Source organism: Nicotiana sylvestris, chromosome 1 (genome assembly GCF_000393655.2).
Source record: "Nicotiana sylvestris chromosome 1, ASM39365v2, whole genome shotgun sequence".
In the NCBI taxonomy this organism is placed as follows: Eukaryota; Viridiplantae; Streptophyta; class Magnoliopsida; order Solanales; family Solanaceae; genus Nicotiana; species Nicotiana sylvestris.
The window spans coordinates 170,036,186-170,050,865 of NC_091057.1; the positions used below are offsets into that span (position 1 = coordinate 170,036,186).

The window sequence follows — 14,680 nt, forward strand, 5'->3', positions numbered from 1 at the left end:
GAGGAAATAAGGACTTATCTGGAGTGTATGCAGACTTCAATAGACACGACATGCTTCTTGGACTATTTATCCCATCTGTGCAACTATCCAATCTCCCATAAACCCATTATGACTCATGTTTTAAAACCGAGAAACCTCGCTAGGACTCTATCAGTGCCAATGGTTGTAAGGTATTCCTTCTTTATCGATCAATGGCGCCATTTGCGGGTTTTTGCCAATGGACCTCTCTCATTTCTCTTCTTACCATTGCCTTATAGTGCTCTTTGCGAGTTTTCACTAACATGACTCTCTCATTTTTCAGTTTCTCTACTCACCATCGCCTTACGGTGCCCATGTGGGCTTTCACCAACAAGACTCTCTCATTTTATTTCTCTCAGTTTGATTGCATCGGATCCAAGTAGCTGCGTTCTCCGATCCTTGAACACTCTCACTGCTCGATTAGAAGGACTTGAACAGGGTTTGGGGTAAAAAGAATTTGGATCGGATTACAACTTTGGAACCATTCAGGCGGGATCATCGCTGAACCATTATAACATCTGCCCCAGTTTCACTTTTGGGGGAATTTGGATTTTTGTTTTGGTGCGACTGAACCCTATAGAGAGGCTGCCTTTGTATCCTTTCGGAATCAAGTCGAACGTTGTTCAGGGAAAATTTTTTATTTTTTTTTGGTTTTTTGTTTTTTTTACAAACGTTTTTTGGATTACAAAGAGGGTAATCAAAGAAAGGTAACTGGCTCAAAGGTTTAGCAAAGGATTGGAGTGTTTGGAGTAGTGAGAATGAAAGCCTTCGTCATCCCAATCGTATAATATTGGTACCACAAAAGGGTTAAACGTAATACTTTTTGACCGCGTCTGCATTTACAGTTATTTCAGGGTCATTTCCTTCAATGTCTCCCAGGTATAATGCCACTTTCGGTAACAAATTTCTGATAATGTATGGGCCCTTCCAATTAGGAGCGAACTTTCCTTTTGCTTCCTTATGATGAGGGAGGATACGTCTTAAAACGAGTTTCCCCACTTCAAAGTTCCTAGGCCGCACTTTCTTGTTGTATTCACGGGTCATTCTTTGTTGATACAACTGCCTGTGGCAAACTGTGCCCATCCACTTTTCGTCAATCAGGGTTAACTGTTCTAAACGGATCTTGACCCACTCACTATCCTCAATTTCAGCCTCAACGATGATTCGGAGAGATGGAATTTCAACCTCTGTGGGTATTACGGCTTCAGTGCCATAAACTAATAGATAGGGTATTGCTCCGACTGATGTGCGCACAGTTGTGAAATATCTCAATAATGCAAACGACAACTTTTCATGCCATTGTCTCGAACTCTGAATCATCTTTCTTAGAATCTTCTTGATGTTCTTGTTTGCTGCTTCAACAGCACCATTAGCTTTGGGCCGATAAGTGGTGGAATTTCAATGCGTGATCTTGAATTGTTCGCATATCTCCCTCATCAAATGACTATTCAAGTTTGCAACATTGTCTGTAATAATAGTTGTAGGGATGCCAAAACGGCAGATGATATTGGAGTCTACGAAATCCACCACTGCTTTCTTAGTGATGGTTTTGAGAGTGAGTGCTTCAACCCATTTAGTGAAGTAGTTAATGGCAACCAATATGAATCTATGCACATTTGAAGCTTTTGGCTCGATTGGCCCAATGACATCCATACCCCAGGCAACGAACGGCCACGGTGCTGACATAGGATGCAGTTCTGTAGGTGGTGCATGAATCAGGTCACCGTGTACCTAACATTAATGACATTTTCGGACAAAACTGAAGCAATTTTTTCCCATAGTCATCCAGTAATAGCCTGTTTGAAGGATTTTCTTTGCCAGGATGTATCCAGTCATGTGGGGTCCACACACTCCTGCATGCACTTCATGCATGATTCTTCCGGCCTCTTCGGCATCCACACATCTTACCAAGTTGGGATCTGGAGTCCTTTTGTACAAGACCTCGCCACTCAAGAAGAAACCGCTGGCAAGCCTTCTAATGGTTCTCTTTTGGTCTCCATTGGCTTGCTCGGGATATTCTTTCATTTTTAGAAATATCTTGATATCATGATACCATGGCTAAACATTTGGTTCCACCTCAACAGTATGGCAGTAACCATGCCTTTCTCGGATTTGGATTTCCAGTGGGTCAATGTGGACATTGCCTGGATATGGCCACATTGAGGCCAACGTAGTGAGTGCATCGGCTAACTCATTATGAAAATGAGGGATGTACCCGAACTCGACTGACTTGAACCACTTGCCAAAATCTTCCACATGTTGCCTATATGGAATAAGCTTGACATCCCAAGTTTTTCATTCTCCCTGAGCTTGTCAGATGATGAGATCTGAATCTCCCATGATTATCAATTCTTCCACATCTTGGTCGATTGCCATATTCATGCCCATAATGCAAGCTTCATACTCGGTAGTGTTATTTGTGCAGAAAACCTGAAGTCGGGTTGTGGCTGGATAATGCTGGTCAGTGGGTGAGATCAAGATTTCCCCAATTACGACACCTTTTGCGTTCACAGCTCCATCGTAGAACATTTTCAAAGCATTGGTGTCTTCTAATGTTACCTCAACTGAATTTACTTCTTCGTCCGGGAAGTAATTACTCAAAGGCTGATATTCATCATCAACAAGGTTTTCAACCAGGTGATCTGCTAAAGCTTGGGCTTTCATTGCCGTGCGGGTGACATAGACTATGTCAAATTCAGTGAGCAGGATCTTCCATTTTGCTAACCTCCATGTGGGCATCGGCTTCCGGAATATGTACTTTAAAGGATCCAGCCTGGTGATGAGGTAAGTGGTATAGGCCAACAGGTAATGCCTAAGCTTCTGAGCGAACCAAGTTAGGGCGCAGCAAGTCCTTTACAGGGTATATTTGGCTTCATAACTTGTGAACTTTTTACTCAAATAGTAGATTGCCTGCTCTTTCTTCCTGGTCACACCGTGTTGCCCGAGGACATAGCCGAAGGAATTCTACAAGACTGTCAGGTACAAAAACAAAGGCCTTCCCGGTTCAGGTGGGACAAAGACTGGCGGGTTCGACAGATATTCCTTGATTTTGTCAAAGGCTTCTTGACATTCGTCTGTCCATTTAATCGCTGCATCTTTCTTCAACAACTTGAATATAGGCTCACATGTGGAAGTCAACTAAGCAATGAATCAGCTGATGTAATTCAACCTTCCCAACAAGCTCATAACCTCTTTCTTGGTTCTCGGAGGAGGAAAATCCCGAATAGATTTTATCTTCGTTAGATCTAGCTCAATGCCCCCCCCCCCCGACTGATGATGAATCCCAAAAGTTTCCCAAACGGAACTCTAAATGCACATTTAGCCGGGTTTAGCTTCAAATCATACGTGCACAGACGCTCAAAGAACATTCTCAGGTCCCGAACATGGTCAACCTGTGTTCTGGATTTGATGATCACATAATCCACATACACCTCGATTTCCTGGTGCATCATGTCATGAAAGATGGTAGTTATAGCTCTCATGTACATTGCCCCGATGTTCTTCAGACCAAAAGGCATGACCTTGTAACAATAGGTGCCCCAGGGTGTGGTGAAGGCTGTCTTTTCCGCATCTTCTTCATCCATCAAGACCTGATGATATCTAGCATAACAATCTACGAAAGACTGTATCTCATGTTTGGCATAGTTTTCAACGAGGATGTGGATGTTTCGTAGAGGAATGTGTCCTTGGGACTTGCTTTGTTTAGATCCCGATAGTCAACACACACTCGGGTTTTCCCATCTTTCTTTGGCACTGGGACTACATTAGCCAACCATGTGGTGTATCGGACCACTCTGATCACACCTGCTTTCAACTGCTTGGTGACCTCTTCTTTGATTTTGTCACTAATGTTAGTTTTAAACTTTCTTTGTTTTTGCTAGACAAGGGGATAATTGGGGTAAGTTGGCAATTTGTGCACCACTAGATCAACATTTAATCCTGGCATATCATCGCAGGACCAAGCAAACACATCTTTGAATTCAAACAAAAGTTGGATCAGTGCATCCCTAGTCCTTTCATCCATATGAATGCTTATCATGGTTTCTTGGACCTCTTCAAAACTACCTAAATTAACCGGCTCGGTTTCATTTAAGTTTGGCTTAGGTTTATTCTCGAATTGTTCCAATTATCGGTTTATTTCCCTAAAAGCCTCTTCTTCATCATGTCACACCTCCTTTTTACTACCCCCGGAAGGGTATAAGGGAGTTTTTTCCAATTTAAGTGACAATTAAAACGGGATTACTTATTTAAAATTAGAGTCACCACTTGGGAATATTTATGGTGTCCCAAGTCACCGGTTCAAATCCCGACTCGAGGAAAGATTGACATTGTTTTACAGTCCGCGAACACAGAAATCCGGGTAAGGAATTCTGTTAACCCGAGAAAATGTGTTATGAATTCCCAAGTTCCGTGGTTTTAGCACGGTCGCTCAACCGTTATTATTGGCCTATTTATTTGACTTTAAAACATCTTTGAAACCTATGTGCATTTTTATTCCTTTTAAACCGCTTTTAATAATCCGATAGTTATACAACTAATTATTTGATTACACGTTGCGAATCATGTCACGGGAGTCGTACCCACGATCCACAACATATTTATTTTATTAACAAGATTAAATTGTGGCCGGGTCACATAAATGTACCCCCGAATTTGACAAATTAAGTGTCATAACCACATCACGAAAATCATACCCGTAGCTACGATAATTTATTTAATTAACGCGCCTAAAGAAAACTACGAGATTTCAGGGCATTTTCTACACTAATTAAGATATCGATATGAGGGCCATAGATTATGTGATTCAATTGTATGAATGGCATGCCTCAGTTTTATTCAAAGGAAATGCATTCAATTAAAAGAACTACGGATATTCATACTTAAGACTAGTTAGGTATCACAACTATGCCATGGGAACTGTACCCATAGTTGTGATGATTTATTATAGCGTGCCTAAAACAAGCTACGGATGCTTCTGAATATTGATGGCCTAAAACATGCTACTAGCGAATATAGGCAAGTAACAAAGCGATAGACAATTAAAGGCTCAATTTCATAAACTTTAGCACCCGAGCCTCTTTATTCTAATTTGACGTAGTTTAGTTGATGAATAGCAATCCAATTTCTATACTATGAAAAATCATGTTCAGCTATAACCAATTCGAGTAAACACGAGCAGATATCCAGCAAATTCAAAACCAAGGAGAACAATTACAGAAACAACGGGATCATATCACCAAACAAACATTTAACATTAAACTTGAATAAAACGGATAGAGGATGATAGAATTGGACCTCAACATAGCCGGAAAATTGGTTGTTTTAGTGTTTAACACTCAAAAATATGACAAACCACGGACGGAACCCGAATTAGCACCAGAAACTCAACCAAACACGGATTCAAACCCACACTTTAATCACTGTTCATGCTGGCCAAAGATGAAGCTTTCTAAAGAAAAGGCATTTAGATGTTCTCTCAGCTTTAACAAATCCAAAAAATAATCATGGAATAAGGCTGGTCCAAAATTCAATATTGATAATCTTAGTTTGAATAGTGACATTATTTCCTTGTACACATTTCAACTGGTGAAAATGTCAAAAACAACTCAAAACACATATCAGTAAGTAATATAATGGCCTGCAGTCACACTTGGTCGGATAATCTTCACGACTTGTCCACGTTTTAGCCCATAATATCTGGCAATAGGATCGGTGATCTAAATTCAAGGAAGTTATATTTCTTTCACAGTATATCGTTCCAGCAAGGTCTTCTTTTCTTTAAGAGTAAGCAGCTGGTCTCTATGAAGGTGAAGGAGCAGCAGCGTTAGGATCTAGTGTTTTTGGAGAAGAGGAAGATGACGCCTAGGGTGAGGGTTAGGGGTGTGGTGGTGTGGCTGATTGGAAAAGGTTGTTGTTTTGTGCTGTGAGGACGAAGAAGAAGGAGGGGGGTTCCTTGGGTGTAGCGGCGGATGGAGGATGGTCGTTCGTGGACTGGTTTTCGGTAGCTGCTCTTTGGTTTTTCACTGGTTAAGTTTGTTGAAGAAGATGATATGATTGGGGTCCTTTTTAGGTTTTAAAAAAACAACGGATTCTCTTTTGTGACTATGTGAAAGAGACTCAGTCAAGGGGTGGGGGTCTCTGATTTTATGAGAATTGCGGCTGGCATCTCCTCTTGGGGTTTAGGGTTCTTTTTAGAAGACGTAGGGTTAGGATTGTTGGGTCGGGTCGACCCGATTTGGGCTGGGTTGGGGGAAAATTTGGGCTTCTAAAATGTTTGGCCCAATTCAATTTAAAACCAGCCTTTTCAATTTCCTTCTCTTTTTGTTTTCTTTTCTTTCTTTAATTAATTAAAAATCTAAATTAAATTCCTAAATCAATTCAAATTGTAAAATTAAGCTAATTATCTAACCGTAATATTTATAAAAATTAGTTTATCCTAAATTAAAAGAGAAAACTTAATAATCCAAAATTTAAAGCTAAGAATGTAGAAATGAGCCATTTCTGTGATTTTCATTTTTAATAAAGCAACTAATTAATTAATCCTAAAATGTGAACAAAAATCTAAATACAACGCATGGTATTTTTGGTATTTTTCATGACTTTAATAAAAGTAAACATGCACAGAAATGATAAAATATTCCTACAAAAATCCTATAAAATTACAAACAATTGGAAAAAATTTGTTTCTTTAATTTGTAGGAGTATTTTACATAGGGCAAAAATCACGTGCTCACAACTGCTCCTCTTTGCTCAGAAACACGAAGAGTTTTCAGGCAAAGATAAAGTGAGCGGATACGAGCGATTTTTGCCCATTTGGATACTCTGTGGGAAGCATTTTTGAAAGATTTGACCGAACCTTGCTTTCGAGGTTGCCCACATATCCTTGGCTATAAAGGAATCAGGTCAGTGTAGTTCGAAAGTAGGAATAGTAATGGAGTATACCTATGTGGAGAGCCGATTGAGGTGCCATTCCGTCGAGGTTCCGGTTCGCAGTCATGTTATTACATCAAAATCAAAAATGAAAAAGACTAACTAAACCTGTCAACTATTAGTTACAAGATTCCTATCTATAAGTTTTCTGAAGCTTGATCTTGAGTCTTGAATGGTTCTTCATGCAGACTTTAGATTTTAACCTTGACGCTTGCTAACTGCAAGTGCTAGTTCATTCTTCTTCGAATCAAGACCGGACATGCAATGCTCGTGATTTCATCCATGTCTTGAGCAGTTCACATCTTTCTCTACTTCTGCATTTTAGATTCACTTCTTTCTTTTTTTTATTCTGGATTGAGACTGATTCTGTTGATCATCTCGGACTGTTGACTCGCATTCTTGCCGCGAGCTTCTGCTACTTCTAAATTGAATTGAATTCTGAAATGACTTCCCTTGTTCTCCAGGTGGGTGCCTGTTGTTGAATATTTTGAAATGGATTCCCTTATTTTTCAGGTGGGCGCTTGATTGCCAAAATTTGAATTGTATTCCCTTGTTCTCCAAGTGGATGCCTGATTGCCAAAACTTGAACTATATTCCCTTGTTCTCCAGGTGGGCGCCTGATTGACAAAATTGGAACTCTATTCCCTTGTTCTCTAGGTGGGCGCCTGATTGCCAAAAGCTTGAACTGTACTCCCTTGTTCTCCAGGTGGGCGCCTGATTGACAAAAACTTGAACTGTATTCCCTTGTTCTCCAGGTGGGTGCCTGATTTCCAAAAACTTGAACTGTATTCCCTTGTTTTCCATGTGGGCGCCTGATTGCCAAAACTTGAATTGTATTCCCTTGTTCTCCAGGTAGGCGCATGATTGCCAAAACTTGAACTGTTTTCCTTTGAAACTTGAACTGTTTTCCCTTGAAACTCGAACTGTTTTCCCTTGAAACTTGAACTGTCTTCCTTCGAAACTGCTTTCCCTTGAAACTTGAATTGTCTTCCCTTGTTCTCCAGGTGGGCGCCTGATTGCTGAACTTTACCTGACTTCCTTCGGAACTTGAACTGCTTCCCCCTTGAAACTTGAACTGTCTTCCCTTATTCTCCAGGTGGGCGCCTGATTGCTAAACTTGACTCGTCTTCCTTTGAAACTGCTTTCCCTTGAAACTTGATATAATTCCGAAACAAATTCCCTTGTTCTCCGGGTGGATGCCTGCAATCAAAACAACAAAACAAACAAAATTTTCTGCCCCATTTTGCACTCGGAAAATTTGTGAGTTGTTAGCAAAACTGTAAACCACTTATGCTATTGATGCAATGATGAAAGTAAACTAGAGACTCGACTAGGATGTGCATCTCCTATGAGTAAAACCAAAAATCTTTAACTAGCAAACGTATATGCCAAAAACCAGTTCAAGTTTTGGCAATCAGGCGCCTACCTGGGGGGCTGATTGCCAAAACTTGAATTGTCTTCCTTTGAAACTTGAACTGATTTCCCTTGAAACTCGAACTGTTTTCCCTTGAAACTTGAACTCTCTTCCTTCCAAATTTCTTTCCCTTGAAACTTAAACTGTCTTCCCTTGTTCTCCAGGTGGGTGCCTGATTGCTGAACTTGACCTGTCTTCCTTCGGAACTTGAACTGCTTCCCCTTGAAACTTGAACTATCTTCCCTTGTTCTCCAGGTGGGCGCCTGATTGCTGAACTTGACCCGTCTTCCTTCAAAATTTCTTTCCCTTAAAACTTGAGATAATTCCGAAATAAATTCCCTTGTTCTCCAGGTGGGTGCCTGTAGTCAAAACAACAAAACAAACAAAATTTTATTCCCTAGTTTGCACTCGGAAGATTTGTGAGTTGTTAACAAAACTATAAGAGTTGTTAGCAAAACTGTAAACCACTTATGCTATTGATGCAATGATGAAAATAACTAGAGACTCGACTAGGATGTGAATCTCCTATGAGTAAAACCAAAAAACTTCAACTAGTAAATGCATCTTCTAAAAATAAAACCTGAATGACCCAGATTAGGAAGTGTGTCTCCTACAGGTGAAACTTGAATGAACTAAACTAGGAAGTGCATCTTCTAGGGGTGAAATCTCAATTTAGGAAGTGCGTCTCCAAGGGTCGAACTTCAATGACTCAAACTAGGAAATGCGTCTCCTAGGGGTGAAATCTCAATGTAGGAAGTGAGCCTCCTAAAACAAAAAATATAACCTGAAATACCCAGACTAGGAAGTGCATCTCCTAGGAATGAACTATCTATTTAGGAAGTGTGTCTCCTAAAGCAAAAATATAATCTGAAAGACCCAGACTAGGAAGTGTGTCTCCTATGGGTGAAACTTCAATGACTCAAACTAGGAAGTGTGTCTCCTATGAATGAACTCTCAATATAGGAAGTGCGTCTCCTAAAACAAAATATAACTTGACAAACCCAGACTAGGAAGTGCGTCTCTTAGGGGTGAACTTAAATGAACCAATTAGGAAGTGCGTCTCCTAGTGGTAAAATGTCAATTTAGGAAGTGCGTCTCCTAAAACAAAAATATAACTTGAAAGTCCCAGACTAGGAAGTGCGTATCCTAGCGGTGAACCATCAATGACTCAAACTAGGAAGCGCGTCTCCTAATAAGTATAATCTAAAAGACCCCTACTAGAAAGTGCGTCTCCTAACTGGTAAAACTTCAATGACTCCAACTAGGACGTGCGTCTCCTAGGGATGAATATAAATGACCAAAACTAGGAAGTGCATCTCCTAGGAGGTGAAATCTCGATTTAGGAAGTGCGTCTCCTAGAGCAAAATATAACTTAAAAGACTTTGACTAGGAAGTGCGTCTCCTAGGGGTAAAACCTCAGTGACTCAAACTCATATGATCTAAACTAGGAAGTGCGTCTCCTAGGGCTAAAAATCTCAATTTAGGAAGTGTGTCTCCTAAAACAAAAATATAACCTTAAAGACCCAATCTAGGAAGTGCGTCTCCTAAGGGTGATGTGTGATCTTCTCCAATAGCCTTTGCGTAAGCACAACTGGGGCATTACACCTAAAAAATTCAAGCTTCCAAGCTTTGATATGAACATAGCTTTCGTCCTTGTTTCAGACAAAGAAAACATGTGAGTTTGAACATGGTGGTTTGTTTGTGGCCTTGACTTTGCAGGTGATTGCTCCTTCACTTGCCATGATAACTTTGATTTCATCTTGCAAGACATTGCTTGTTTATTGACTAAACCACTTTTTGTGTCACGGTGTCACCCTTATCACAGAAAATACCTTTGATTCACTCAAACTCAAAACTCTTTATCTGTTGCATTGTGCTCATAAATTGCCATTTACCGAACTTTTGCATTTCTCATAAATCCCAAAGCACGCTGATTGTTATCCATCCAGTGCGTACGCTACTCTTTCCTGACTTATGTCGCTTTGATGTGCTAACCAGACTCCGCTTTGTGCAATTGGAAAGCTGGTAGCATATTTTGAAGTCATTTCTCATTTGTTTTGACCAAACAGACTCAAGAAGAGGAAGTAAACAAGACAAAAGGAACAAAGTAAGGGATAATGGAAAGAGATGATACCTAACAAGAAAATCGCGAAGTAGAAACTTATCAGATGTGGATACCAACTCTAACGACAATGACATGCACCTTTGGATTAAGTGGCCTAATCTGTCAAGCAAGTCTAATGTTCAACTCTTGTTGTACCTCTTCGCCATAAAACTGGGATTCAATGCTCTGATTATCCTATCTGATTCACGGTCCTTATTCGACTTGTAGTGCCCGAAGGGTTTTCACCATCAAGCCTCTCTTATTTTGCTCTTCTCACAACTTACCTTCACCTTGTGGTGCCTGTGAAGGTTTTCACCGATAAGACTCTCTCATTTTTTGTTTTCCTTGTGTAGAACGGAGTGTTTCCCCTGATGAGAATCATACCTCTAACTCGCTTGACTTGGCACTACTCAAAGATTGATCGGAAGGTCTTTCTTTGGACCGTAATGTGGGCTTTTGGATGGGGTTAGAAAGAATGTATAAAGACTCCAAAATATCTTAAAAGGGCTCAAAATTACAACTTTGGGAATCAGATCTCTTACAACAACCACAACTTCTGCTCCAGTTTCTTTGCTTGGGAACTTTTGAATTTTTATTTTGATGGGACCGAACCGTGAGGCTGTCTACGTATCCTTAAAAGGAATCAGGTCGAACGTAGTTCACAAGACTATTTTTTGTTACTATTTGCCTTATTCTCTCTTTTTTTTCTTTTTCTCTTTTTTTTCCTTTTTTTTCTTTTGTTTTTGAATTTTCCTTTTGGAATGAACTTTCTAAAATAAACCTATGGGGTCATGAACTCTCTTTTTTTCGTATGACTCTAACTTGATTCCAAAAGAGGGGAGGTCAAAGAAATCAGTACAGACTCAAAAGGGTATCGAATGGTATAAGTGTTAGGGTAGCTGAAAGAGGGCCTCCCAATCCCTGAAAATGCCAAGTACAACACATGCAACTTGAAATGAAAAAGGAAGAGCACACACAACATTTCTTTTACAGCTTCGGCATTGATATCACTGATATGCCTTCCACTTTTTTAGTGCCTTGTCAGTTACAAAACTCTCGTTGGGTGATTCCCTCTTCACAATGGATATCCTTCGTCAATTCAGAGCAAACTTTCTCGGTTTTATCTTGTTACTTGAGGTGCACTCAAAATTGCTCGCTTCAAATTGTCTGGGATGCACTCTCCTCTAACGAATTCATGTCATCCTATTAACTTTCCAAATTATCTGCCCCAGTTTAACACAATTCGGGCTTTAAATAATCTCAAAATATCCAAATCTTTACTTATTTCCCTCAAATGTCCATGTCATCTTCAAAACTCGTTTCATTATTTTATGATTAGTCTAACTTTTAAGGCCAGGCTGAGAATTATGCGTGCATGTCATGTCACTAGAGCCATCATGAAAAGAACTATAAAAGAAGAAGGAAACTAAACAAAAAATGACTAGAAGTAACAAGAAAACAGAAAATTGCATTAGACAGACGGTGAAAGGGTTTGAACAACAAGACAAGCAAAATAAACTGGGGTACAACCCTGGAACAGGCCTACATAACACTAAACGAGTTACTACGACTAAAGGAACTTTTCAGAATAAAAAGGATAGAAGGGTTTGAGGCACAAGACAATATTCGGATTACAACCCTGAAATAACCTGGACAATATAAATGACAACAAAATGAACCACAAAGACTCCTCCCTGGCTAGCCAAGAAAGGAACATCTTTCCAATTACCAAGCTCGACATCTTAGCCACTGAGTTCCTCATCAACAATACTAGAACCTTCACAAGTCTCCATTACATTGACCTTACCAAATTGCTTTTGGGTCCCTTTTGCCAACTCGTTCTTATATCAACTTTTGGAACCGAGACTGATAGCGCTGAAACCTTTGCAGCAAGTGTCCTTCCAAGGAACTCAAAAGAGTTTTCATATTCATTTTTCAACACAAATCATGCCCACCTTATGCGTCTCATTATGAACAGGCAATGGACTTTGGCTAGTATCTGCTGCATCTGGATTTTGCGCGGTAATGTCACTTGTATCGACAAGTTTTTGGACCACTCTTTTTAGATTCCAACACCTTTTTATGATATGCCCCTGGGCATTAGAGCAATATGTTCACCTTTAAGAATAATCAAAATTCTTTGGAAGAGGGTTCGACATTTTTATCTGAATCGACTTCAACATGTCCAATTGCCTCAATCTTTGGAACAGACTGGCATATGATTCTCCAATAGGAGTGAAAGATTTTCTCTTTGTTGTTGCCTTCTCATTTTGAAATCTGGCCTTGGTTGTAACCTCTTTTGGGTAGGTGGATTATATGGTTGAGGAGGCAGGTAAGATATTTGAGGAGGTGGTACAGGCCATTGCGGGTCTCGTGGGTGTGGAGCATATGGAAGTGCATTGTGGATAGGGTACTGGGAAGGCGAGGTATGACTTTGGGGATTTTGTGGAGGAAGGTAGCGCTGGGAAGGATTATCTGGAGTACGAGGATATTCATGGGGTCGGTATTGAGGCTGAAAGCGTTTAGTAGGAATTCCCACTAGATCCTGTCGTTGGCGGGTCTCAACAATATATTTTCTATCAATTAGAGGACTGACCCAAGCAACTTGTTTGTTCCATCTGATCCAAAACTCTCAAAACTTCCCTCGAGTTTCTTTTCCATCTGAGATAGGGAGGAGCGGTCTGGGACAATGCATACGTTGTACTAATGGTGCCGAACAAAATCTTGAGCCATGTCATCCCATGTATGCCATTTACCGACATCTTGACGAGTATGTCATTCCAAAGCTGCCCCAGTCAGGCTCTCATTGAAATACGCCATCAACAACTCATCTTTCCCGCCAACATCTCTCATTTTGCTTCAATAACCGCTCAGATGGGCCACAGGATCTCTATGTCCGTCATACAAATCAAACTTTGGCATCTTAAACCCAGCAGTCAGTTGGATGTCAGAAAACAAGCACAAGTATTTGTAAGACACGCTCATCTGGCTCCCGATCCCTTGCATATTTCTTAAAGATCGCTTTAAGATTTTCACCTTCCTGGATATCTCATCTTGCTCCACTGTCTTAGCAGGCTTTTCAGTTTCATCGGGAGGCTCAAAATGAGGAGCGTAAGAGTATGGATCTGATACCTTGAAAGTTGGTTCTGGAGCATAGTGTTGGGCATCGGGGATTTTGAACACAGTCTCACTAGAGGATCGAGGAAAGGTAGCTGGTGGATGAGCTACAAAAACATGAGTGATCAAAGGAGCGGGATATGAGGTAGTTTTGGTGGGTGGAGTATGAAAGGGTTGTGGGGAGATATCAGCAGCAGTAGGAATCTGGATTAGTGACAGTAGCAGAATGGTGACAAGTCTTTAATGATAGTTAGTGGGAACTAATGGTGGAGGACGCCCACTAATCCAGGCTTGGTATATTTCAGTCATCTATACTTTCAACCTTAAGACCTCTTCTTTCAACTCAGATTCTAATTCAATAATTCCCTTCGACGGATCAATAACCCTTGTGTCCCAGTCTTTGCTAGCCATGGCTTTTGACCTTGTGTTGTATGGATGAGTCACTTAAAAACCACAAACCAAACACCCTTCTGCTCAACGAAGATAACAAAAGAAACAAAATGGGGTCATCCTGTTAGCATTAGGGCATTTAACTGCTAAAAATATTACATTGTGTGCAATGCACCTAGAAACAATTAACGGTTCTAGAATGACTTCGAGGGTCACAAGGTCACTTGGCATCATCCCAATTTTGTTCATTTCAATCTCCTCTTTTCTTTTCTTTTCTAGCACTTCTTGGCTTGCTCATTTTCCTTACCTTTTTTTCTTTTATGATTATCGCTCTTTTCTTTCCTCTCATTTCTCACGTCCCATAATTTCATCTTTTTTTTCTTTTAATAAAAAAAATGGTTCGATCGAACCCTATGTAGGTTGCCTACATATCATGACACCGCATGAATCAGATCTTTCCGTAGTTCGGGAAGATCGGGAATAAAGTAAACAAACTAACGTTCTCTTTTTCGTTTTCTTTTTTTCTTTTCTTTGTTTACCTTAATGACTACTCTGATGAGAAAAGAGAAATAAAAGAAGCAAATCCTTTTTTTTTGAATTTTCTAAACTTAATGTTCTATAACCTAGTCTAAACTCAAGCTTAACGAGCATATATTTTTTTCTCTCCTTTTTTTCTTTTTGAAACAAATACTTTATGGAAAATTATT

General features: G+C 40.1%; 1 protein-coding gene across 1 annotated transcript; it reads right to left on the reverse strand.

The window, feature by feature from the left end:
- Nucleotides 1-825: 825 nt before the first annotated feature.
- Nucleotides 826-1,338, reverse strand: LOC138876987 (uncharacterized). The gene has a single exon (XM_070156318.1). The coding sequence runs from the start codon at nt 1,336-1,338 to the stop codon at nt 826-828; it is 513 nt and encodes a 170-aa protein (XP_070012419.1).
- Nucleotides 1,339-14,680: the final 13,342 nt, after the last annotated feature.

Coding starts and splice junctions, on each gene's coding strand:
- LOC138876987 (XM_070156318.1), bottom strand. CDS start 1,338: ATGATTCAGAGTTCGAGACAATGGCATGAAAAGTTGTCGTTTGCATTA.